This window comes from Primulina huaijiensis, chromosome 10, assembly GCF_012295235.1.
Source record: "Primulina huaijiensis isolate GDHJ02 chromosome 10, ASM1229523v2, whole genome shotgun sequence".
Taxonomy (NCBI): domain Eukaryota; kingdom Viridiplantae; phylum Streptophyta; class Magnoliopsida; order Lamiales; family Gesneriaceae; genus Primulina; species Primulina huaijiensis.
This window is the reverse complement of record NC_133315.1, coordinates 8,505,352-8,532,014: the sequence shown is the minus strand read 5'-3', so window position 1 is coordinate 8,532,014 and position 26,663 is coordinate 8,505,352. Positions and strand designations below refer to the sequence as shown.

General features: G+C 37.4%; 1 protein-coding gene and 1 long non-coding RNA gene across 2 annotated transcripts in view; both read right to left on the bottom strand.

The window, feature by feature from the left end:
* LOC140986019 (uncharacterized) overlaps nt 1–26,452 on the bottom strand; it is a 39,926-nt gene extending 13,474 nt beyond the window's left edge. The window contains exons 1-2 of the long non-coding RNA XR_012176874.1: nt 25,886–26,452; nt 24,745–24,929 (exon numbers count right to left, since the gene is read on the bottom strand). This is a non-coding gene — a long non-coding RNA (uncharacterized lncRNA). The remainder of the gene's footprint in view (nt 1–24,744; nt 24,930–25,885) is intronic.
* On the bottom strand, nt 815–15,401 carry LOC140986531 (uncharacterized). The gene is made up of 5 exons (XM_073454820.1): nt 15,377–15,401; nt 3,653–5,191; nt 1,978–2,113; nt 1,171–1,365; nt 815–824 (listed from the first exon to the last, which is right to left on the bottom strand). The coding sequence occupies exons 1-5, from the start codon at nt 15,399–15,401 to the stop codon at nt 815–817; spliced, it is 1,905 nt and encodes a 634-aa protein (XP_073310921.1).
* Nucleotides 26,453–26,663: the final 211 nt, after the last annotated feature.

Genomic DNA, 26,663 nt, shown 5'->3' with positions numbered 1-26,663 from the left:
TATGTTATCAGGACAAAACTATGGGTCACAGTTGTAAACAGAATAAACAGTAAAAACAATAATGACACACATGCATGTAAACAGTAGTGTGATTGTGGCTCACAATTTTCCTCTGGTTTTACGTCCAGAAACGGCTTCAACGCCTTCTATGAGTCGAGGATATGCTTCCCATCCAATTTTCTTATAAATTGGCAAACATGGTCTTTTTTAGTCGGATTCCCAAGACTATGACGCTCATCTTGGAATTGTTTCCATAAACGGAGAAGTTCAATATGCACATGTCCACTAGAATGCGTCTCAAGAGTCAATAAGATGTTATCTAAAGACTTCTTACTCAGCCCATTCTTAATGAAACCAATTTTATCTTCTCGGTTATTGGAAACACATCCCAAAGATCTCCATCGTTTGTCACAAGTCCATCTTGCACACTTATGACAAACCCCTAAACTTTTGGCCCTTCGTTTTTTCGCATAAGTGCTTTTTCCTAATCCAGACAAATACCGAATGAGCAATGATTGTGGAACTTCTCCTCCTAATTGGACCTTAGCTTCTATTACAAGACGAATATATTCCGGAATTCCTTTTTGCATTAGCAATCTTAATATTTCACACCTTCCTGCATAAATTTTTCTTAGAAAATTTTCTGAAACAGAGGGAAAAATATTTACAAATTTTTGAGAAAATTTCATCCATTTTGAAAATAAAAGAAATGATTTTTTTTATTTTTGTATCAGCAATTATGGGAAACTGATTAAACCGACTATGAGAGTAACGGAGTACAGTTATCCGCCATTTAATCGGGAAAATGAAAAGATTAAGGAAACCTGAAATAAAAACAAACAAAATTAAATGCAACACAAAAAAAATCAAGGATCAGAAAGGGAAATAAACTCTTCTTGAAAGATTTCATTTTCCAAAAATGGTTTAAGCCTTTGTCCATTTACTTTAAAAACATCACCATATTTAGGATTTTCAATGTCCACAGCTCCATAAGTATACAAATGCTTTACAACATATGGGCCTGTCCATCTTGATCATAATTTTCCTGGGAATATGTGAAGTCGAGAATTATAAAGCAAAACTTTTTTACCAATCTCAAAAGATTTTTTAAGAATTGTTTTATCAGGAAATGATTTGATTTTTGCTTTATAAATCCTTGAATTCTCATACGCGTCATTTATGAGTTCATCAAGTTCATTAAGTTGCAATTTACGCAATTTGTTGGCATCATCCATGCTTGAATTTAAAGTTTTGATCGCCCAATAAGCTTTATGTTCCAATTCCACAGGCAAATGACAATGTTTTCCGTAAACCAACCTATAGGGAGACATATTCAGTGATGTTTTAAAAGCTGTTCGATATGCCCAAAGTGCATCATTAAGTCGCAGAGACCAATCTTTTCTATTTGAGTTAACAGTTTTTTCCAAAATTTGCTTTATCTCCCTATTAGCTAATTCAACTTGTCCATTTGTTTGAGGATGATAAGGAGTAGTTACTTTGTGAGTAATACCATATTTTTTCATTAATGAAGCAAATGGTTTATTAACAAAGTGAGTTCCCCCATCACTTATCATGGCTCGAGGAATTCCAAATCTACTAAAAATATTTTCTTTTAAAAATTTGATGACGATTTTATGATCATTTGTTCGACATGGAATTGCCTCTATCCATTTGGAAACATAATCAACTGCAACTAAAATATACAAGTATCCAAACGACGGTGGAAAAGGTCCCATAAAATCTATTCCCCAACAATCAAAGATTTCAATTTCAATAATAGGATTCAAAGGCATCATGTTTCTTTTTGAAATCGCACCCAATTTTTGACAATTTTCACAGATCTTGCAGATTTCGTGGGTGTCTTTAAACAAAGTGGGCCAATAAAATCCACACTGCAAGATTTTTGCAGCTGTTTTCTTTGAAGAAAAATGTCCTCCGCATGCTTCTGAATGACAAAATTTAATGACACTACTTACCTCATTGTCGGGTATGCAACGTCGAAAAATTTGATCCGGACAATACTTGAACAGATACGGATCATCCCAATAAAAGTTTTTTACCTCATTCAAAAATTTTCTTTTATCTTGAGAACTCCATTGCGGTGGCATTTTTCCTGTCACAAGAAAATTTACTATGTTAGCAAACCAAGGTGTAGTAGTAACTGAAAATAGATGTTCATCAGGAAAATTATCGTTAATTGGTGTCATTTCACAAGATGATCCTGTTACTAGTCTCGATAAATGATCGGCTACGACATTCTCGGTTCCTTTTTTATCTTTGATCACAATGTCAAATTCTTGGAGCAACAAAATCCATCGTATCAGTCGTGGCTTTGCATCCTGTTTGGTCAACAAATATCTAATAGCAGAATGATCAGTAAACACGATAGTTGTTGATCCAATCAAATAAGAACGAAATTTATCTAATGCAAATATTACAGCAAGTAGTTCTTTTTCAGTTGTGGAGTAATTCATTTGAGCATTGTTTAAAGTTCTACTTGCATAATATATCACATAAGGCTTACCGTTTCTTCTTTGACCCAATACTGCACCGACTGCATAATCACTCGCATCGCACATGATTTCAAATGGTAAAGACCAATCAGGAGGTTGCATGATAGGAGCTGATGTTAAATGTCGAATGATTTTATCAAAAGCATTTTGACATTCTTGAGTCCACTCAAATGCAGTGTCTTTTGTTAAGAGGTTACAAATGGGTTTAGAGATTAAACTAAAGTCCTTTATAAACCTCCTATAAAATCCAGCATGTCCCAAAAATGAGCGAATTTCTTTAATGGTTTTTGGAGGGGGTAAATTGGCAATGACATCAACTTTTGCTTTATCAACTTCAATTCCATGAGATGACACGACATGTCCCAAAACAATTCCAGAAGTAATCATGTAATGACATTTTTCCCAATTTAAAATAAGACCTTTTTCCTCGCATCTTTTTAAAACTTTTTCCAAATTTTCAAGACAATTATCAAATGTATTCCCAAAGACAGTTAAATCATCCATGAAAATTTCCAAACAATTTTCAACCATGTCGCAAAAAATGCTTAGCATACATCTTTGAAATGTTGCTGGGGCATTGCATAATCCAAATGGCATCCTTCTAAATGCAAATGTTCCAAAAGGACATGTGAATGTAGTTTTATCTTGATCTTCGAGTGCAATGGGAATTTGATAATAACCTGAATATCCATCAAGAAAACAGTAGTATGGATGACCTGCTACTCTTTCTAAAATTTGATCCAAAAATGGTAATGGAAAATGATCTTTTCTAGTGGCGTCATTTAATTTTCTATAATCAATACACATCCGCCAACTAGATGGGACTCGACTTGTTAACAATTCACCTTTTTCATTTTTTATCACTATGATGCCAGATTTTTTCGGAACTACTTGTGTTGGGCTTACCCACTTACTATCAGAAATAGGGTAGATAATCCCAACATCAAGTAGTTTGAGAACTTCAGTTTTCACAACATCTTTCATGTGTGGATTTAATCTCCTTTGTGGTTGTTGAGATGTTTTTGCATTTTCTTCTAAGTGAATTTTGTGAGTGCAAATTAGTGGATTAATGCCCTTGAGATCTTTTAGTGTCCAACCAATTGCATTTTTATGTCTTTTAAGCATATCAACTAATTTACCTTCTTCATCACTTGCTAGTTTGGAAGAAATTACCACCGGATATGTTTCATCTTCTCCAAGAAATGCATACTTCAATTCTTCTGGCAAGGGTTTTAACTCCAATATGGGTGGTTCGTCTTTGTTCTCATATTTTGCATCAAATTCTTTCTCTGATCCTGGTAACGAGTGATACCTGATAAAATCATCAAGATCAATTTCAATATTTTCTTTAACAGTTTCAATTGAACAAATATCTAATTGATCACGAGTACTCCCTTCTTGAATGTTTTCTTCCACAAGAGTTTCAATAAGATTTTCATCTTCACTTTCATCTCCTTTGTCATGTGGTTGCTTACAAAGATTAAACACATTAAGCTCCAAGGTCATGTTACCAAATGACAACTTCATTATTCCATTCCTGCAATTTATAAGAGCATTAGAAGTTGCTAAAAATGGACGACCTAAAATTACAGGAATTGCATTACAAGCTTCGATAGGTTGTGTATCTAAAACTATGAAATCGACAGGATATACAAAGTTATCAACTTGGACCAACACGTCTTCTACCATACCTCTTGGCACTTTAACAGATCTATCAGCAAGTAAAAGTGTTACCGAAGTAGGTTTTAACTCGCCTAGATTGAGTTCTTGATAAACTGAATATGGAAGTAAATTCACACTAGCTCCAAGGTCAAGCAAGGCTTTTTTAATCTTTCGTTCTCCAATAATACAAGAAATAGTAGGACAACCAGGGTCTTTGTATTTCAAAGCATTATTATTTTGAATGATTGCACTTACTTGTTCGGCTAAAAATGCTTTCTTTTTCACATTCAATTTTCTTTTCACAGTGCACAAGTCTTTCAAAAATTTGGCATATGATGGTACCTGTTTTATTGCATCTAATAAAGGAATATTAACTTTTACTTGTTTAAAAATATCATATATATCAGAATTCAAATTTGATTTTTTTGTATTTTTCAATGCATGAGGGAATGGTGGTGACACTGTCTGTTGAACCTCCTCTTCGCAAGTTATGGGTTCCACTTCCTTACCCTTTGGAGTTGATTTATCATCATCTTCACAAGGTTCAAGAATGGATTTTTCCACAACCTTACCACTTCGAAGGGTAATAACAGATTTTACCTGATCCATCGGTTGAGTTCCAGAAGTTCCAGTTTGTGAATGATGATCCTTGGGATTAGGCAGAGGTTGTGAAGGAAATTTACCTTTTTCATGAACATTAAGTGCAGATGCAAATTTAGCAAGAGTATCTTTCAAATCTGTCATGGTTTGAGCAGTTTGAGTATTGATAGACTCTTGCTTTGCAATGAAAGAATTCAATATATCTTCCAAATTCCTTTTAGGTGGAGGAACATAAGGTGCATAATTTTGAAAATTTTGTTGATTTTGGAAATGTGGTTGTGAAAATTGTGCAGCATTATCATTCCTCCAACTAAAATTTGGATGATTTCGCCAACCTGGATTGTAACTTTGAGAAAATGGTTCAAAATTTGGCCTTTTGAGATTGTTTAAAACATTGGCTTGTTCATGGAGACATTCTTTAAAAGAAGGCAAAGTGGGACAATCTTTTGTAGAATGATCACTTGTATCACAGATGTGACATGCAATTTCTTGAACAGATTTTAATTGACCATTCTTTTTCAATTCAAGTGCCTCAACTTTTCTTGCCAAAGAGGTAAATCTAGCTTGAAGATCATGTTCATCTTTGAGAGTGTACATACCTCCACCAGATGTAGGAGATTGAATCTTGTTTGATGGTTCGATTGTACCTATAGTGTCCCAATTTTGAGCATTTTCAGCTAATGAATCGAGATACTCAATTGCCTCATTTGGATCTTTATCTTCAAATGTTCCATTACACATAAATTCAACCATTTGCCTATCTTTAGGTGTTAAGCCTTCATAAAATTGAGAAACAACTCTCCAAATTTCAAAACCATGATGTGGACAAAGATTAAGCAATTCTTTATATCTATCCCAACACTGATAAAAAGTTTCTCCTTGTTTTTGAGTGAAAGTGATGATTTGCCTTTTGAAAGAATTTGTTCTATGAGATGGAAAAAACTTTTTCAAAAATTGTTGTTGCAATTCATCCCAAGTTCGAATGGATCCCGATCTAAGATTTTGTAGCCAAGTTTTAGCTTTATCTTTTAAAGAAAAAGGAAAAAGCTTAAGTCGAATGGTGTTCATGCTACAATTTAGATCATTATATGTGTTGCACACTTCTTCAAACTCTCGTAAATGCATGTATGGATTTTCAGAATCTAAGCCATGAAAGTTGGGTAAAAGTTGGATAATACCAGGCTTAAAATTGAAATGAGATGCATCAGGGGGAAAAACTAGACATGAAGGTGCACTAGTACGTGTAGGATTCATGTGATCTCTAAGTGTTCTTCGTCTATCATGATCATGTTGAGATTGAATTTCATCTTCATTTTCTTGGATGGGTTCTTCCGCCATGTTTTGTGAAAATAAAGGGTTATTTCGAATGAGTCGACCACTAAGTGTACGTGACCAAATAATGCTCATGCAAATGCAAATGCAAAAGAATAAAAACACACAAAAGCAATAAAAATTCAAATAAAGAAAAATAAACTATAAACAAAATTAAATAGACTTGAAATTAAATTATACTTCCCCGGCAACGGCGCCAAAAACTTGTTGTCACTTTGATTGTTGCACTCCCAAGAGCAGGTTGTCCACAAGTAGTATAATTCGGTGAGTCCGATATCGTATCCACAGGGAAGCTAAGGTAATTACAAGTCCACTACAATGTCTTTTTGTTTTGTTTTTGTTTTTGTTTCTTTTTAATTTTAATTGTTTGAATCTTTAATGGGTAAATTTTAATTGTTCAAATTTTAATTTAAGTAGTTGAGATTAAAGGATCCACTCTTGGTATTTTAATAAAGTTAACATTAACGAACAATATTGAAATCCACTTAATAAAATGGTTCCAATATATTAAATAATCATATTTATATTATGTTATAAATTATTATCTTATAAGTATATAATATATACCAAAACTTATAAATGTGGTCAAGTATTTATTGTGCTATATATATTTGTAAACACTAAATCAAGGTTCCCACTTTAAATGGTTGGTAAAACCAAACAAACATTTAAATGGTACCAATAAATTAATACTATGATATATTCATATATAATAAATCAAGGAATCCAAGTTAAATGGTTGGTAAAACCAAACTAACATTTAAATGGTTCCAAGAATTTAATATTATAATATATTTATATATAATAAATCAAGGCATCCACTTTAAATGGTTGGTAATACCAAACTAACATTTAAATGGTTCCAAGAATTTAGTGTAACATATAGCAACAATAAATCAAAACTCCCACTTATAAGTAGGGTATAAAAATGCTTAAAGAAATAAATATAACATAAACAATAAATAATGATTAAATAATATAAAACATAGATTCTTACCTTTTAATAACCTTATTATCATGCCAAGAGTTTCACCTTATCATCTCAACTTTAGGAAGTTAGCTATTCATTATTCAAAGTGTAAAACTTTGAATATGAAATTAACATGCTAATTGTATTTAAATGAAGAAATAAAGGAAAAATATAGAGAGAAATATTATGAACTCAAAGGTTTGTTCATAGAATGAGGGATATCTCAATACATTACAATGCACCCCTATTTATAGCCAAATTTGGGGAGACAACCACAAATAAAATATTATTTTTTTACACATAAGTCTTCATTGGTGTTCCAAGATATTATATTATATTACACATCACTTTTGAAAATCTTCTTCTCCGAATTTGCTTCTTCTCATAAAAAGAAACATGTGGATAATTGAGTTTTCTAGTTGTGGTATTTTTTCCAAACCATTTGACCAAGTAATTTGAGAGATATGGTCAAAATACTAGAGCATGGTAAAACTGCCACTCCTTTGGTAACTTTATTTGTTGCTTTATTTGATCCCAATTGTGAGAGGATTTTTATCTCATGCTTGTCAACAATATTGTAGATATTATAATCAACTTTCTACAGGTCCAAGAATCATCTTAATCCCATTTGCAACGCCAAGTTTATTCTTGTTTTATCGAACCTGTAAAAAATAGTAAAAACTTATAATTACACAACAACTTATATTTTATACAATTTATTATAAAACATATAATATTTAAACATTTAATAAAACAAAAACTATAAATTTATATTATAAAACATTTAATTAATGTACAATTTTTATGTTTATCAATTTTAAGGAGTTTGATAAGCTTCGGGTCGAAATTTAGAGGTCCATGAGTAAAACTATCATTTTGGGTTTCCATGGGAAAAATGGTCATTTTGCACCCGGGTCATTTATTAGTCCTGGCAGCGCCCTAAACACGGTTTTACACGTTTTTAAATGTTTATTTACCCCGTATGACTTTTTATGAAATTATGAAAAATATGTTGCATTCTTGATTTTAAGAAAAATTACGTATATGCATGATTTTGATAAGTCATGAAAATAATGATGTTTTTGAAGGATGAGAATTGGTTGTGACTGACGATATATGTATAATATGAGCTGTATGGCCAAGGCTTAGTGGATTGGTAATACTGTCGTTGATGTCCCCGCCTCCGAGTACCACGGTTATATGTAGATGGATCTATATACGATAGCGCTGATATGATTAGAGCTGATACGAAAGTCACAACTAATGAATTGAATTCAATTAAAATAAATGTATAAGTATATGATGATATGATGAGATGTTTTTGACACGCTATGCCATGATTTGAAATGTTTAGATTCTTGTTTCTTTTCAAGTTCATGAGATGTATTTTTAGTACTGTAATTTTCACTGTTGCATGTTATGTATATGTATTTGCAATTAACATTACTGATGTGTTGAGTCTTTAGACTCACTAGGTGTGAATGTTGCAGGTGAGTTTGCTGATGAGGAGGTTGGAGGTGCCCAAGCCTAAGTAGGCAGAGTTGGATGTGCGCACGCGAACCCGAGGACCTTATTTTCTTCCACACAGCACGTTTTGAGTAAAAAGAGGACAAGAATTGTAAGATCAAAAATTAAGACGACGTAATTCAACTGCATAAATCTAGGAAAAATGAATAATGGTTAATTAATTTATTTTAATTGCTTAATTGATTATGTGACATGCATGATTATATGTTAAATAGGATTTTATTGTCATTATGCATAAAACTGTATTTTTAAGGATTATTCAAGTTGCGATCGAGGAACGGAGACCGAGGGCTGAATAATGTAAAATGTTTTTATTAAATAATTGTTTTTAATTATTTAAAATACGATTGATGCTTTTTCATATCTTTGAAAATAAGGGGTTTTGAGGTGATTTTATACGCCGAGACGTAAATTTTATCGGTGTTGTTTTTCAACAAAAATTTAAACGTTTTGGAAATCCGGCTAATAAATTCACAAACTTTATTAAACATAAATATTTTTAATATTTTAATTAAGCATTAGTGGGCCTAATTTGTATGTTTAATAGGCCTAAGCCTTGTTAGTGATTAATTAAGTATTTAAAACTAAAAAACCCCACCCCAAACCCTACATACTACACGCCCACAATCTGATTTTCTCCAAACCCTCCCCCATCTGCAAAGTACACGACAGACACACACAATAACTTTGAAATTACAATTGTATAAAAAGCATGACATCCTTGTGAATATTTTCGTATTATTTCATACACATGTGATAAACTCATGGATTTTTGTCCCAAAACATGATATATTGTTGCACAAAGAGGCTGCCATCCTAGGACATCAATAAGGATCTAGTTTTACACGGTTAAGGGTCCTAAACACACACCACACACGCTGAAACATGAAGGAAGTAAACTGGAACCATCCGCGGCTGTGCACAAAGGGAGGGCTCGGGTTGAGTTCTTTCGGAGGCACGGCTGGGCACGGCTGGGACCATGGGAGGCTAGAGTCATGTGAGGGGTCAAGGTAGGAGTCCTAGCTCGAGTCAAGGGATGGGGAAGGAGTCCTAGCTTACTAGGACTCCCACCCGAGGAAGGTAGTGTTGCTCGCCTTTGGTGCAGCAGCACGCATGGGTTGAGGGGCTCGGTCTGGGGTCACGGTCTGGGCTAGAGGAAGTCCTTAGGGTCCTAAGTGAGTGCACGTGGGTCTGGTTCGAGGGCTAAGTCGACGGCTAGAGTCCTAGGCACCAAAACCGTAGAGTCCTTGCACTTGGGGAGTCTCGGTCATGCTGGTGCAGGGTGGAGAGCTTCGGTTCTTAACTTAGGGGCTGGTTCCTTTGGTTCTTAGGGTCCAGTAGGGTACATAGAAGGGTTAGGAAGGGGCTGGCTTGGGGTGGCTCGGGCTTGGCTTGATGAAAAACCAACATGGCTCGGTGATTGCTAGAACCGAAGGTTTATGATTTTTCTTTGAGAAAAATAATTGAAACATGGCTCACGGGAGTCGAGTCATGGTTCACGAGGGCCAAATAATTATTAAAAGTCTAAGTTTTAAATTTAGAAATTTTATTTTAAAGTTTGAAATTATTCGAGATTAAAACACCGTAAAAATGAATAATTAAATATTAATTAAAAAGTATATTATTTAAGCTAAATAAAATTATGAGAAAATTAATTTATACTTAAATAATTGTTTGAGACATGTTAGAGGCAAGGAAATTAAGAAAAAGCCAAAAACGTGAAATTTTACGTCTAGGGGTAAAACGATAATTTTACACCCGAAAATTAGTAAACGTCATGGCAGTGCTCTAAATGCTGTTTTATATGCTATTATGATTATTTGGAATGTTTAAGGATTTTTATATATTAAAATGTTTATTTTAAAGGTTTATGGAATTTATGATGAACGATAAAGTTAAAAAAGATAGGTTGCATGCTTGTTTTTTTTAAAAAAAATGATATTAAATGCATGATTTTTTTAAAGTGATGAAAATGTAAAAGGTTGAAAGAAGTGAAGTAATTGTGACTATTGAGGATATGAGGATAAGAATGGGGATATCGTGAGATAAAAGGTCCCAGAGGGAGCCCATTTATGGGAAATGACCCTAGAAGGAGCCCGATGATCGTATTTCCATTCGATGAGGATAGGCCAAGGCTCAGTTGACGAGAGATTGTCGCTGAAGTCCCCGCCGTCCAGTACTCTGGTTACATGTAGATGGATCCATCGACTTTTTGAGGATGAGGAAAGTCACAATTAATGATCTGAATTCAATAAAAAGGAAAAATGTTTATGATCATGATGAAAGGATACATATTATGAATGAGGAAAGGAAAAAAGTTGAGGTTTATGTTATGCATGTCATGAAAATGTTATTTTTACGTAAAAGTATTTTCACTGTTGCTTTTGTTTTTATACGTATTATTTGTTATAAAGATTATGGTGTGTTGAGTCTTTAGACTCACTAGGTGTGATGGATGTAGGTGAGTTTGATGGAGGTCTTGATGGTTGACCTGACTGGACTGAAGGTGTACATAACCCGAAGACCAGCGCTTCTACTTTTTCGCACCTATGATTTACGTTTATGATTCACGTTAAAGATTTTTAAGACTATTTATTTATGCTTATGAGTGGTTTTTGAGAGGATGATACTTTTCACATTTATTGCTTTTTAGGTTTGGTAAACATTTGACGATCTTATGCTTCGAGATATTTTCTTTAATTTTCAAATACTAGTTGGTTGATTTATTGTTTAAAATAGTGCAAAATATTTTATAAAAATATTTTTATCATAAGTGAGTCTTCGGCCGATTCCTTAAGGAAAAAAAATTTCTAATACTTTTAAAGCAATAAGAATAGCAGACGTTTCGAGAATATTTTATACGCTATGTTTTGACATGTTGTTGGTTGTGAGCATTTTTACTTGTTTCATATCTGCATTATTTTAAAACGTAGGTTGGGGTTCGACGATTTGTCTCTTTTTAAAACTGCAGTATTTTTACCTGTTTGCTGATGGATAATATTTTATTAAATGTAAAATTTAAGCGGTACCACATGCATGTAATTAGATATGATTTTCGAGTATTAGCTTTCAAAAAATAAAAAAATTATTAGCATTTTAAACAGTAGATGTTTCATATATGTTATCATGAACATGAATTTTTATGGAAATACGAAAAATACGTTGCATGCTTGATTTTAAGAAAATTTACGTACGTGCCTGATTTTTATAAGTGATGAATATTGTAAGGTCCAAAATTAAGACGACGTAATCCAATTGCATGCGAATCTAGGAAATAATGGAAAATGTGTAATTAACTGATTTTAATTGCCACTTGATTATGTGGCATACATGCTTACATGTTAAATATGATTTTTATTATCATCATGCATAAAATAGTATTTTTAAAGAATTTCAAGTTGCGATCGAGGAACGGAGAACGAGGGCTGAAAAACGTAAAAGATTTTTTATTAAATAACTATTTTTAATTATTTAAAATATGGTTGATGGTTTTTCATATTTTTTTTGAAAATAAGGGGTTTTGAGGTGATTTTATACGCCGGGACGTAAATTTTATCGGTGTTGGTTTTTTTAACTAAAATACAAACTTTTTGGCAACTCGACTAATAAATTCACAAATTTATTTTAAAAAAAAAAGTTTGTTAATATTTTATTTAAATCTTAATTAGACTAATGGGCTCAATTTAATGGCTAAATAGGCCTAGGCCTAATTACCAAATTAATTAGCTATTTATATTATATTAAAGCACAAAAAAAACCCTACACCTAGCATCAACCCACACGGCCACACACTTCACAAATTCTGAAACTCTCCCCACAACCCTCAGACCCCACGGCACACACACATCACAAGTTGTAGGAATTTTCGAAGGTTCAAGGTAGAAACTAGCCAAGGTTTTCTCCGTTCTTCGTCGTCAACGGTTTTTCGTGCGTTTAAAACGCAAAGGCACTTCATATTTCTTCTTTTTCTCATCCATCACACTATAGTATTGGTTTAAATATGTATTGCATGGAAAAACAAGATGAACTTTTCTTATTTTCGTTTTTGTGCTTCATCATGAATTTGAAAGCTTTTTAATTGATTCAAAAACATGTTTATTATGTTAAGAAGGAGCTGCCATGTCTTAGGAAGTTATGGGACAGGTTTTACACAAGTTTTAGAGTCATTAGAAGCAACCATAACACTGCACAATACAAGAAACACAAAGCTGGAAACCATCGGGTACTGTCACGTGAGTGTAGGGCCTTGGTTGGAAAGGTTTGGTGGCTTGACTTGGCTTTGGTTGGCACCAGGGCTTGGCTAGGGACGTGGTTGAGTCAAGGGAAGAATCCTAGCCACGCTAGGTGTAACGTACCGTACTTTTACTACTTAAAATTTGCGGAAAAATTTAAAATTTTCTTAAATAAAAAGTGAACATTCAAAATTCGATAAAAGAAGTAAAACTGTACGTCTCTCAAGTTGTTGCAACAAAAGATTTGAAATTTAAAGTTTGACATAAGAAATAAATGTTTTCATAAAACTTAAAACATGGCGGTCCTCGGATTTACCTCCCGCTCAGTCCAAGCCTGCTCCTTGGTCCCCACCTCCAGCCTCCTCATAAACATCCTCGCCTACATCGATCAAGTCTAGTGAGTCTAAAGACTCAACACGCATAAACTGGTAGTAACAAATAATACGTAATAAAACCACATGCAACTTCAAAATAGGACATACATACTTGAACTTGAAATGAACTGGAACATGCTTACACAACATAGACGTGCCATAACGTGAAAACTTTTCTTAAACATGCTGCATACTAGAACGTACTTGAACATACATAATCTCATCATTTTTCGTAGAGGCATGTTTCAAAGCAAAGGACCCATAACATAATCGCCTGATCAGACTAAACCACAGTACTTGGATGACAGGGACGTATCCACTGCCACATACATGATATTCCCGTTCATAATTTAACGAGCTGATTGGTCCACGTTCATAATTTAACACTTTCCAATCTCGATCTAAACCCGTTCATAATTTAACGGGCGGGTTGGTCCCCGGTCATAGTTTAACGCTTTCCAATCCTAAACATAATTTGGTCACAAGACATATAACATACCTCAAAAACTTAAAATATTTTCTTGCACGTCAAACATACTTACTTGGCGTTGTGGGATTCGTTGGACTTCGATTGGGGCCACTGCTGCATACTAACATGAGTTCAAACACTTATCTTTCATAACTTAGACGTAGGTACTTGTGCTCACCACCGAAGTAAATAAATAGCTTATGACATTCTAAATCACTCGGGACTTGACCTCGTTTAATCATCATACTGAACCATGAAATAGAACCCCAAAACAAATCCTATATTTTATATTCATAACCACAAAACACTTCCTATACTTTATCTTCATATTTTAAAAATTTTAAAAAAAAATTTTTTTTTTTAAAAGAGGTACACGGACCCCGTGTAGGGGTCCGGGTAGGCTCTGGAAATTCGTATTTTTGAAAGAAAAAGGACACGGACTCCGTGTCGGGGTCCTGGAAGGGGTCCGGGTAGCCTCTGGACTTGGACATTCACGAAAATTCGCTATCTTATTCCTTCATTCTCTCAATCCAAGCCTAAGGACCATGAACCAACACCTAGAGACTCATCCTAAGATGCTATTACATTGATTCAAACCCGTAAAAACACCCCAAACATCTCCAAGAATTGACAAGCAACTTCAATACAACAATAACCCGTAATCCGACATCGTTTCGCTTCCCACGACTTCTATTATATCCCAAGCCAATCCCGACCCAAATGAACGACCAAATAACATCTAAACTCATCCCATAACATATCTAAATGCAGTAGCACAAGCCCGGCGGTGCCCAACGAAGCCTGCAACTCAAAAACTTCAAAACATGATGTTTTCATAAGATCGCATGTTTGAGCAGTCACACAAAAACAACCATAACTCACTCGTTTCTCTTCCAAAAATTATGAATTTTATATCAAATCGAAGGTACCAAAGAGTACTACGTTTTATATGTTGAAAGTTTTTCCAGAAACTCGATCAAAAAATCACAGTTTTTAAAATGACAGCAAAAATGTGATTTGTGATCCAAAAACCCTTTCAAACTTGATCCAAACATCATTGCTCAAACTTCCACACATCACACATGTATTTTTACGCATAAATAACAACACAACGCATAATATAACAAGATCAATGCATAAACGAAAGAATATACATGCTTTTTCATATTTAAAAATACCGAAACGACGATACCGACGCGGGGACGGAGCGAAGGTTTATCCGGGACGATGGTGGCTCGATTTTCTTTGAAGAAAATCAACGAAATTTGCTGGAAAATATAGGGGAGAGGGGCGGCTGCACTTGGTGCTCTAGGAACCCTAGTATTTTGCTCTAAAGGAATTGAAAGAAGATAGAATGACATGTGTGTGCTAATAGTGTGTGTAAAAACATGTAAGTGTGTGTGAGTGTGTGTAACGTGTGTGTGTGATTAATTAGGTGTAATTAGGGGCTAATTAGCTTAATTAAATAAATAATAAGCAATTTTCATGATAATTAAAATACTCATTCTCCACTAAATTACTAGCATTCCTACATTTGAAATAAAATACACATGTTTCAAACTTTAAAAATTTTAAACCCTTCAATCACTAAATAAATAAATTAGACTTTAAAATACTAAAACTTATAAGTCATTTAAAATGCCTCAATCGTAATTTAAAATAAAATACCACGTAAAAATATTTGCCAACATCGTTACCGGTCTCTGTTCCTCGATCCCGCATCGAATAATCGACTGAAACATGAAACTCGAAAAATACATTTTAACGTGCATCACATAAACGTAAATAATTTAGAATAATGCATTTAAATAAATCATGAACCACTGAGACTCATTTTAAAAAATTAAATAAATGCTTTAATAATTAAATAAATACATGGTTTATACGTGTACTGAATTTGGGCACTACACTAGGACTCGGGGTAAGAGGCTGGGGAGGAGTCCTAGCCATCCGAGAGCCCAAAGGAAACTTGCGCAGGTTTCAGAAGGTTTGGCAGGGAGGAGGGGCTCGGCCAGGGGGCTGGGCTGGGTTAAGCTAGGTCCTTTAGGGTCTAGAGAAGGTGGTCCAGGGTCGAGATAAGGGTTGGGATGGTTTGGTGCATGCAGGGCCAAGCTTGAATATGAGAGCGTGAGGGGGGGCCTTGTGCGTGCATGCTGTGTTTCTGATCCAGGAGGCTTGTGCGTGGACTCCGGGGCTAGGGCTGGTCTGGGTCGAGTCTGGGCGTGGTCCAGGGAAGGTTAGGGTCAGGTGGGCTCGGTGGTGGCTCAGCTGGAGGTGTCCTAGTTGGCTAGGAGTCCTAAGATAGGCTAGGAGGCTGTAAAGGCCTAGAAATCCGTATTTGAAAATTTACGGAAAAATTAAAAATTTTCTTTTTAAACTAAATAAAATATCCAGTTCATAAAATAAACTGTTGAATAACGTATCATGTTTAAAAATAGCAGCGGAAGAAATTAATGTTGTAAAAATAACTGTAAAAATTTTATCCAACGGTAGATAAAAATGTTTGAGCGATAACAATAATAAATGCTGAAAAGTGAGGTCCTCGGGTCCCACTACTGCTGACTCGAGCTGGCTCACTGATCCCCGCCCTCGGTCCCGACATCATCAGTACCTACAACAATCAAGTCTAGTGAGTCTAAAGACTCAGCATGCATATATCGTAAATAACAAGTAAATAATTAATAAAGTCGCATGCAAGTGAAAAATTTCCTGTAATGAGGTGTAACGTAAAATATCCTTTCAATGGTAATTATAGTACGTGCATAACTGAACTGAAAATATCATAGTGAAAATGTTTGCTCCTTGGAGCCCTGTAATGAAATAACTTGTAATAATTTTCTGGTGAGATTATGGTCTACGCAAGTGGTCCCTGAACTGACCGGTAACTGGCGACCGGGCCGGTAACTGGCGACCGGACTTAATAATGTATGTCTGATCAGACTACTGCCACAGTATACTGGGTGAAACAACTGAACTGACCGGTAACTGGCGACCGGGCCGGTAACTGGCGACCGGACTTAATTATGTATGTCTGATCAGACTACTGCCACAGTATACTGGGTGAAACAACTGAACTGACCGGTAACTGGAGACCGGGCCGGTAACTGGCGACGGGACTTAAGCATAATAGTAAAGTGACCACAAGCAATATCGCATAAATCTCAAAATGAATATTTGCACGTCATATAATTAACTAACATAATTAAATATGAACAATTTCGATCTTCTTGCAATAAAATCATGTACTAGCGATATTTAAAAATATCTATATGGCTTGATTGAAGAGTGAAAGAAGATATAAACATGCCTTGGTTTGTTTTGACAGAAAACAAACGAAATAACCACGCGGCGCGGCGGAGACAGAGTGTTCTTCACTTTCTCACTTTTCTCTCTTAATTCCTTTAAACCAAGCATGCACCATAATTATTATAATAGCTTAAAAAATCATAAACGTGATGCATGAACATTTAAAAATATCATGATTTGTGCTCAGGGCGCTGCCAGGACCAAAATCTCACCCCGGGTGCAAAATGACCATTTTGCCCCTGGAAACCCAAAATTATCGTTTCAACCCTAGACCTCTAAAATTTGACCCAAAGCTTACCAAACTCCTTAAAATATTCCAAAGCATTTTTAAAAGTATTCCTAGACGTAAATTCGAGCCCAAAACCAAATTTAATCGATCCGTTTTAAAACTTGGACCGGAGTCCCGGTTTTAACCCGAATCGACTCGAAACTCACCGGAAAATTTCTCAACTTTTTACCATACCTTAAAAACACTAAAATGTTCCTAAAACCATGTCATTAGCCCCTAAACACACGGCTGAAATTTCCAGAACTCCACCTAACTCTCGGCCACCCCTTTCCCAAAATCCCATTTCAACACATGGCCCCCAATCCCATAACCATTCGGTCCCCTCCAATCTCCCCACCTGTCCAGCATTTTAATCTCATTCTTAAGGCTCTAAGAGACCTCCTAAACCAAGCTTAGCAGAAACATAAAGCTGCCGAGCAAACCAACGTAGAAATGATCGCTTACACCATGGCAACCGAAGACCCTATTCCCTTGGCTCGCAAGTTTCGATCCTAGCAACCCGACGGCTACCTGCTCTCATACTCGACTCTAGCATCAAGTTCCTTAAACCGAGACATGGTTCAACCCTCTAGCATCAGCAACCCACAGCCCCTTGCACAAAAATATATGAAACGTGAACAGCCATCACAATAATGCAATAATTTCATGGAAAATCGAAAGGTTCTTCATGTACTAGGATAGATCGAAACATTTCATGCGTAAATACAACCACCAGCATATAAAACGTGTGTGATGCGTAAATAAGTAATACAATGCGTGCCTTATGATGCTTGCTGCACGAACGCTCGGAGGAACACCGGACGTGGAAGGAATTTGAGCTTGGAGGAAAAAGAATCACCGCAATCTTTTCTGCTGCACTTACGAAGAGGTTGGCAAATTGGAGGGGGTGGGCGGCTGAGTGGAGGGTTATTAGGTTAAGTTGTGAGCTTAGGGAATAATCAGTGTTAATTATATAGATAATAATTTAGTTAATGGGCCTTTAATTCAAGTAATTAAAAGGTTAAAAAGGCATGTTTAAGCCCAAAAGTTTAAAAGTACGTCAAATAAGTCCAAACACCCACCCGAAAAATATTTCGTGTTGGAAATATTTTACAAATAATAGCCGAACCATTAAAAAGTCCCCCGATTTGATAAAATTTGCGTACCGTAAAAATTAAAGGTTATGCGGGTAAAATACCCAAAAATTCCTATTTTTGAAAAATACCCTAAAAATGCTTTAACTTAATTTATAAAAATAGATCGTGTAATAAAAGAATTTTCCTGAAAATTCCCCGGTCTCCGATCCTCGATTGAACGTGAAATGCACCTAGCAACCCTAATGCGTGAACTTTTAAAAATTTCATGGATTAAATCCTAACATGCATGAATTATGCATAAAATGCATAAAAATAATTAAACACAATTTAATGAAATAAACATGCATTTAATGCTTTAAAAAAATTAATTAAAATGCCAAGGAAATTCAATAACTTGCATGCATGCCAACTTTTTAAATTATATTTACTAACATGCTAAATTACCCCTTCTTGAATAAGTCTTTATTAACTTATCTCAATACTCCATCTCCAATCCGGCCTCACTTATTTAACTGAAAATGTGACAATTAAACTACTACGTAAAATAAATAAATTTATAGAAAATAATTTAAATACTCATGCAATAATAAAAAAAAATCATTTTAATTTAAAATACTAGAATTATGCATGGTTATACGTAGTCTAATTTATGGGTTCTACAACTCTCCCCCCCTTAAAAGAAATTTCGTCCTCGAAATTAAAACTCACCGAATAACTCGGGGTACCGACTCCTCATCTCTGGCTCAGACTCCCACGTAGCTTCTTCCTCTGAATGGTTGAGCCATTTGACTTTCACTCGCTTAATCAGCTTGTTCCGAAGCTTCTTTTCCTGTCTGTCTAAGATCTGCACTGGTCTCTCCTCATAAGATAGGTTCGGAGTAAGCTGCAACGGCTCGAAGTTCAAGACATGCGAAGGATTCGCCATATACTTCCTCAGCATAGAGACGTGGAACACATTGTGTACTCCGGCCAGATTCGGCGGAAGAGCAACACGATAAGCTAACGTCCCAACCCTGTCGAGGATCTCAAATGGTCCAATGAATCTCGGACTGAGCTTCCCTTTCTTTCCAAATCGCATGACACCTTTCATAGGTGCCACTTTCACAAAGACATGGTCGCCCACGGCGAACTCTAAATCTCTCCTCCGTTGGTCTGCATAACTCTTCTGTCGACTCTGAGCAGTCCTCATCCTGTCACGGATCTGGGCTACTACATCCACCGTCTGCTGAATAATCTCTGGACCCAACTCGGCTCTCTCTCCTACCTCGTCCCAATGAACAGGGGATCTACACTTACGACCATATAATGCTTCATACGGAGCCATTCCTATATACGACTGAAAGCTGTTGTTATAGGTGAACTCTACCAATGGCAAGTTCGACTCCCAACTCCCAGAGAAATCAATGACGCAAGCACGGAGAAGATCCTCTAAAATCTGAATAACTCGCTCTGACTGCCCATCTGTCTGAGGATGGAAAGCTGTGCTAAACAGCAACTTCGTACCCATGGTCGAATGCAAACTCTTCCAAAACGAGGAATGAATCTGGGATCTCTGTCAGATACGATAGAAACTGGAATACCATGAAGTCGGACTATCTCCCGGATATACAACTCTGCATACTGAATCATGGTGAAAGTCGTCTTAATAGGCAAGAAGTGCGCTGATTTGGTAAGACGATCTACAATCACCCAGATAGCATTTGATCCTCTGACTGACTTCGGCAATCCGGTCACGAAGTCCATGGTAACATTCTCCCACTTCCACTCGGGAATGGGAAGAGGCTTGAGCAAACCTGCTGGTCTCTGATGCTCTGCCTTCACTAACTGACAAGTCAGACACTCGGAAACAAACCGTCTGATGTCCTTCTTCATACCAGGCCACCAATACAATAGCTGCAGATCTTTGTACATCTTCGTACTCCCTGGATGAATATAGTACTGCGACATATGGGCCTCTGATAAGATGTCTGCTCGGATAGAATCACTGCCAGGAACCCATATCCTGTCTCGGTATCTCACAATACCATCACTAACTGAATACAAAACACTGCCCTGGGCCTCATCTCTCTGCTTCCACTTTGCCAACTGCTCATCTGCTGACTGACCACTGCGAATACGATCAAGAAGAGAGGACTGAATAGTCAAGGTAGATAAATGAGGAACTCTACCTCGCGAATATGACTCTAGATCAAACCTCTGCATCTCAATCTGGAGAGGTCTCTGAATCGTCAAATGAGCCATCACTGCAACTTTCCTGCTCAATGCATCCACAACTACATTAGCCTTACCCGGGTGGTAGCTAATGTCACAGTCAAAATCCTTCACAAGCTCCAACCAACGCCTCTGACGCATGTTCAGCTCCTTCTGCGTAAAGAAATACTTGAGGCTCTTGTGGTCGGTAAAGATCTGGCACTTCTCTCCATACAGATAATACCTCCAAATCTTCAAGGCAAAAACTACGGCGGCCAACTCTAGATCATGGGTAGGGTAATTCTTCTCATGGATTTTCAGCTGTCGAGAAGCATATGCTATCACTTTCCCATGCTGCATCAATACTGCGCCAAGACCGAGCTTCGTAGCATCGGTATATAGCACAAACTCACCAGGCCCTGACGACATAGCCAAAACTGGTGCTGAGATAAGAGCTTGCTTCAAAGTATCAAAGCTCTTCTAACACTCCTCGCTCCAAACAAATTTCACATTCTTCTTTGTCAGTGCTGTGAGTGGAACTGCAATCGAGGAGAATCCCTTGATGAACTTCCGGTAATATCCTGCTAGGCCAAGAAAACTGCGGATATCTGACGCATTCTGCGGCACAACCCAATCTCTGACTTCTGCAACTTTCGCTGGGTCCACCTCAATGCCATTGCTAGAAACAATGTGGCCTAAGAACGCCACCTTCTCTAACCAGAATTCGCACTTACTGAACTTTGCGAATAACCTGTGCTTCTGCAAGGTCTGCAACACTGTGGTCAGATGTCTGCTGTGATCCTCTTGATTCTTGGAGTAGACGAGAATGTCGGCTGTGAATACTATCACAAACTGGTCAAGATACGGCTGAAATACGCGATTCATGAGATCCATGAAGATCGCTAGCGCATTCGTCAAACCGAACGGCATCACAAGGAACTCATAGTGGCCATAACGAGTCCTGAAGGCATTCTTGGAAACATCAGCATCTCTCACCCTCATCTGGTGATAGCCAGAACGCAGATCAATCTTGGAGAATACCGAAGCTCCCTGCAACTGATCAAATAGATCTTCAATCCTTGGAAGTGGGTACTTGTTCTTCACTGTAACCCTGTTCAACTCCCGGTAATCAATACAAAGTCTCATAGAGCCATCCTTCTTCTTCACAAACAAGACTGGCGCGCCCCATGGAGAAAAACTAGGGCGAATGAACTCCTTGTCAAGAAGTTCCTGAATCTGCTTCTTTAGTTCTGCCATCTCTGTCGGTGCGAGTCGGTACGGTGGTTTGGAGATCGGAACCGTACCTGGCATAAGCTCAATAGAAAACTCCACCTCTCGCTCGGGTGGTATACCAGAGACGTCTTCCGGAAAAACGTCTAGAAAATCTCTGACGATCGGAACATCTGCGGCTGACTGACTGGGTGCCTCGGGGACAGATATAAAAGTTGCTAAAAACGCCCGACACCCTCTATGCATGAGCTTCCTAGCCTGAACATAAGGTATAATGAGCGGTAAAGGAAAGTACCTGTCCGGCTCGAATAAGAACTGCGTCATTCCAGGAGGTCGGACAAGAACAGATCTCCGCTGGAAGTCAATCAAAACTCTGTTCCGCAATAGCCAGTCCATCCCTAGGATGATGTCAAACTCTGGCATCGGCAACACTATAAGATCCGCATATACAAGATTTTCGTGCAGCTCAAGGTCTATGTCTCGGATCACATTGGTAACTGCTATCTCCTCGCCCGACGGCAATACTACTGAATAGGCTACATCGAGCCCAACCGTCTTGACCTTGAGGAAATTAGCAAAAACCTCCGAAATAAATGAGTGAGTGGCCCCTGAATCTATCAAGGCCTTTGTAGCGGAACCAGATATAAAAATTCTCCCTGAAAATCGGAACTCTAAGTTGAACACAATAATCACAAGAACTAACTTATAGACATGCAAAGGTCAAAGTTCTTCTAACCTAATTCCCGAAAATGGTACTGAGTAGAGCATGCAATCCTATCGCAATTCTAAGTTCAAAAACTCAATCCCAATTCCCAAAACAATGAAATTCAATAATTAACTGAAAGCATTAAGATACCTGTCATAAGCATCGACACCGGGTCCGTCTCTGTTGCATGAAGGGCAAAAACTCTGCCGTGGGTAGGCGGATTCCTCTGAGGGCACTGCAGAAATAAGTGGTCTGGACTACCACACTTATAACACTTTCCTGAGCCAAACATACATGCTCCAGGATGGCGGCGTGAGCACTTGGGACAGACTAGATGCTCAAAGGTCCTCGGGGCTAGGCGTCCCCGCTGCTGCTGCTGCTGCTGCCCTCTATTTCTAGGCGGCCCGTGAAAAGGCCTCTTGTTCTGCTGCTGCTGCTGCTGAGGAGGAGGGCGGTGTGGTACCTGAACTGGTCGCTTCCCCAAGCGATCTCTCTCAATATCACGCTGATCCTGCTCTGCGGCTAGGGCTTTGGAGACAGCGACCTCATAAGAAGTAGGGTCAGACACCCTAACATCACGGCGCAAGATCGGCCGTAGACCCACCAAGAAATGCATCAACTTGGCTCTAGCATCATTTGCGATTAGGGGCACAAAATGACAGCCCCGCTCGAACTTACGGATGAACTCCGTAATCGTCATATCTCCCTGTCTCAGGCTCATGAACTCAGTGGTCAACCTGATGCGCACTTCCTCCGTGAAGTATTTGGAGTAGAATACCTTCGTGAAGCGTGTCCAGCTCAGCGTAGCCAAGTTCAGGGCTACTGACGCTCCTTCCCACCATATGCGGGCATCTCCTCCGAATAAATATGTGGCACATCGGACTCTGTCTGCATCTCCAAACTCCATGAACTCGAAGATAACCTCGAGGGACTTGATCCAGCCCTCGGCAACCATGGGGTCCGTCGTCCCTAAAAACTCGTTAGGACGCATCTTCATGAATCTCTCATAGACAGCCTCGGGACCTGTCGGCCTGGCTGCTCCAGCATTGTCCCCCGCAAACTGTGCGAAGAACCTAGTCATCCCAGCTAGTATCTGGGCATTCATGTCGGGTGGAGGGGGTGGAGGTCCGAATCCCCCCTGTCCTCGATCCTCACCGTCTTCATGACGGCGCTCATCATTACCTCTCGGGCGTCCAACCTGGCGTCTAGGAGGCATACTGTTCCATACAAAACCCATACGTAACCAACATGAATAATTCCATAATTTAATTTAAATTTAAATACTGAACAATAAAAAAAATCGGGACGTAAAATAATTCATGAAAACATGCTGTTAAATAATTCATGCTTTAAATAAAATGCGTAAATGTAAAACTTACAGACCGAAGACGTGACTTCGTGAGCTTCTCGAGGTCAGTAGTAGTGCAACCCTATACAGAATCTTTGCTCTGATACCAGCTGTAAAGGCCTAGAAATCCGTATTTGAAAATTTGCGGAAAAATTAAAAATTTTCTTTTTAAACTAAATAAAATATCCAGTTCATAAAATAAACTGTTGAATAACGTATCATGTTTAAAAATAGCAGCGGAAGAAATTAATGTTGTAAAAATAACTGTAAAAATTTTATCCAACGGTATATAAAAATGTTTGAGCGATAACAATAATAAATGCTGAAAAGTGAGGTCCTCGGGTCCCACTACTGCGGACTCGAGCTGGCTCACTGATCCCCGTCCTCGGTCCCGACATCATCAGTACCTACAACAATCAAGTCTAGTGAGTCTAAAGACTCAGCATGCATATATCGTAAATAACAAGTAAATAATTAATAAAGTCGCATGCAAGTGAAAAATTTCCTGTAATGAGGTGTAACGTAAAATATCCTTTCAATGGTAATTATGGTACGTGCATAACTGAACTGAAAATATCATAGTGAAAATGTTTGCTCCTTAGAGCCCTGTAATGAAATAACTTGTAATAATTTTCTGGTGAGATTATGGTCTACGCAAGTGGTCCCTGAACTGAACTCAACTGACCGGTAACTGGCGACCGGGCCGGTAACTGGCGACCGGACTTAATAATGTATGTCTGATCAGACTACTGCCACAGGATACTGGGTGAAACAACTGAACTGACCGGTAACTGGAGACCGGGCCGGTAACTGGCGACCGGACTTAAGCATATTAAATATGAACAATTTAGCAATATCGCACAAATCTCAAAATGAATATTTGCACGTCATATAATTAACTAACATAATTAAATATGAACAATTTCGATCTTCTTGCAATAAAATCATGTACTTGCGATATTTAAAAATATCTATATGGCTTGATTGAAGAGTGAAAGAAGATATAAACATGCCTTGGTTTGTTTTGACAGAAAACAAACGAAATAACGACGCGGCGCAGCGGAGACGGAGTGTTCTTCACTTTCTCACTTTTCTCTCTTAATTCCTTTAAACCAAGCATGCACCTTAATTATTATAATAGCTTAAAAAATCGTAAACGTGATGCATGAACATTTAAAAATATCATGATTTGTGCTCAGGGCGCTGCCAGGACCAAAATCTCACCCCGGGTGCAAAATGACCATTTTGCCCCTAGAAACCCAAAATTATCGTTTCAACCCTAGACCTCTAAAATTTGACCCAAAGCTTGCCAAACTCCTTAAAATATTCCAAAGCATTTTTAAAAGTATTCCTAGACGTAAATTCGAGCCCAAAACCAAATTTAATCGATCCGTTTTAAAACTTGGACCGGAGTCCCGGTTTTAACCCGAATCGACTCGAAACTCACCCGAAAATTTCTCAACTTTTTACCATACCTTAAAAACACTAAAATGTTCCTAAAACCATGTCATTAGCCCCTAAACACACGGCTGAAATTTCCAGAACTCCACCTAACTCTCGGCCACCCCTTTCCCAAAATCCCATTTCAACACATGGCCCCCAATCCCATAACCATTCGGTCCCCTCCAATCTCCCCACCTGTCCAGCATTTTAATCTCATTCTTAAGGCTCTAAGAGACCTCCTAAACCAAGCTTAGCAGAAACATAAAGCTGCCGAGCAAACCAACGTAGAAATGATCGCTTACACCATGGCAACCGAAGACCCTATTCCCTTGGCTCGCAAGTTTCGATCCTAGCAACCCGACGGCTACCTGCTCTCATACTCGACTCTAGCATCAAGTTCCTTAAACCGAGACATGGTTCAACCCTCTAGCATCAGCAACCCACAGCCCCTTGCACAAAAATATATGAAACGTGAACAGCCATCACAATAATGCAATAATTTCATGGAAAATCGAAAGGTTCTTCATGTACTAGGATAGATCGAAACATTTCATGCGTAAATACAACCACCAGCATATAAAACGTGTGTGATGCGTAAATAAGTAATACAATGCGTGCCTTATGATGCTTGCTGCACAAACGCTCGGAGGAACACCGGACGTGGAAGGAATTTGAGCTTGGAGGAAAAAGAATCACCGCAATCTTTTCTGCTGCACTTACGAAGAGGTTGGCCAATTGGAGGGGGTGGGCGGCTGAGTGGAGGGTTATTAGGTTAAGTTGTGAGCTTAGGGAATAATCAGTGTTAATTATATAGATAATAATTTAGTTAATGGGCCTTTAATTCAAGTAATTAAAAGGTTAAAAAGGCATGTTTAAGCCCAAAAGTTTAAAAGTAGGCCAAATAAGTCCAAACACCCTCCCGAAAAATATTTCGTGTTGGAAATATTTTAAAAATAATAGCCGAACCATTAAAAAGTCCCCCGATTTGATAAAATTTACGTACCGTAAAAATTAAAGGTTCTGCGGGTAAAATACCCAAAAATTCCTATTTTTGAAAAATACCCTAAAAATGCTTTAACTTAATTTATAAAAATAGATCGTGTAATAAAAGAATTTTCCTGAAAATTCCCCGGTCTCCGATCCTCGATTGAACGTGAAATGCACCTAGAAACCCTAATGCGTGAACTTTTAAAAATTTCATGGATTAAATCCTATCATGCATGAATTATGCATAAAATGCATAAAAATAATTAAACACAATTTAATGAAATAAACATGCATTTAATGCTTTAAAAAAAATTAATTAAAATGCCAAGGAAATTCAATAACTTGCATGCATGCCAACTTTTTAAATTATATTTACTAACATGCTAAATTACCCCTTCTTAAATAAGTC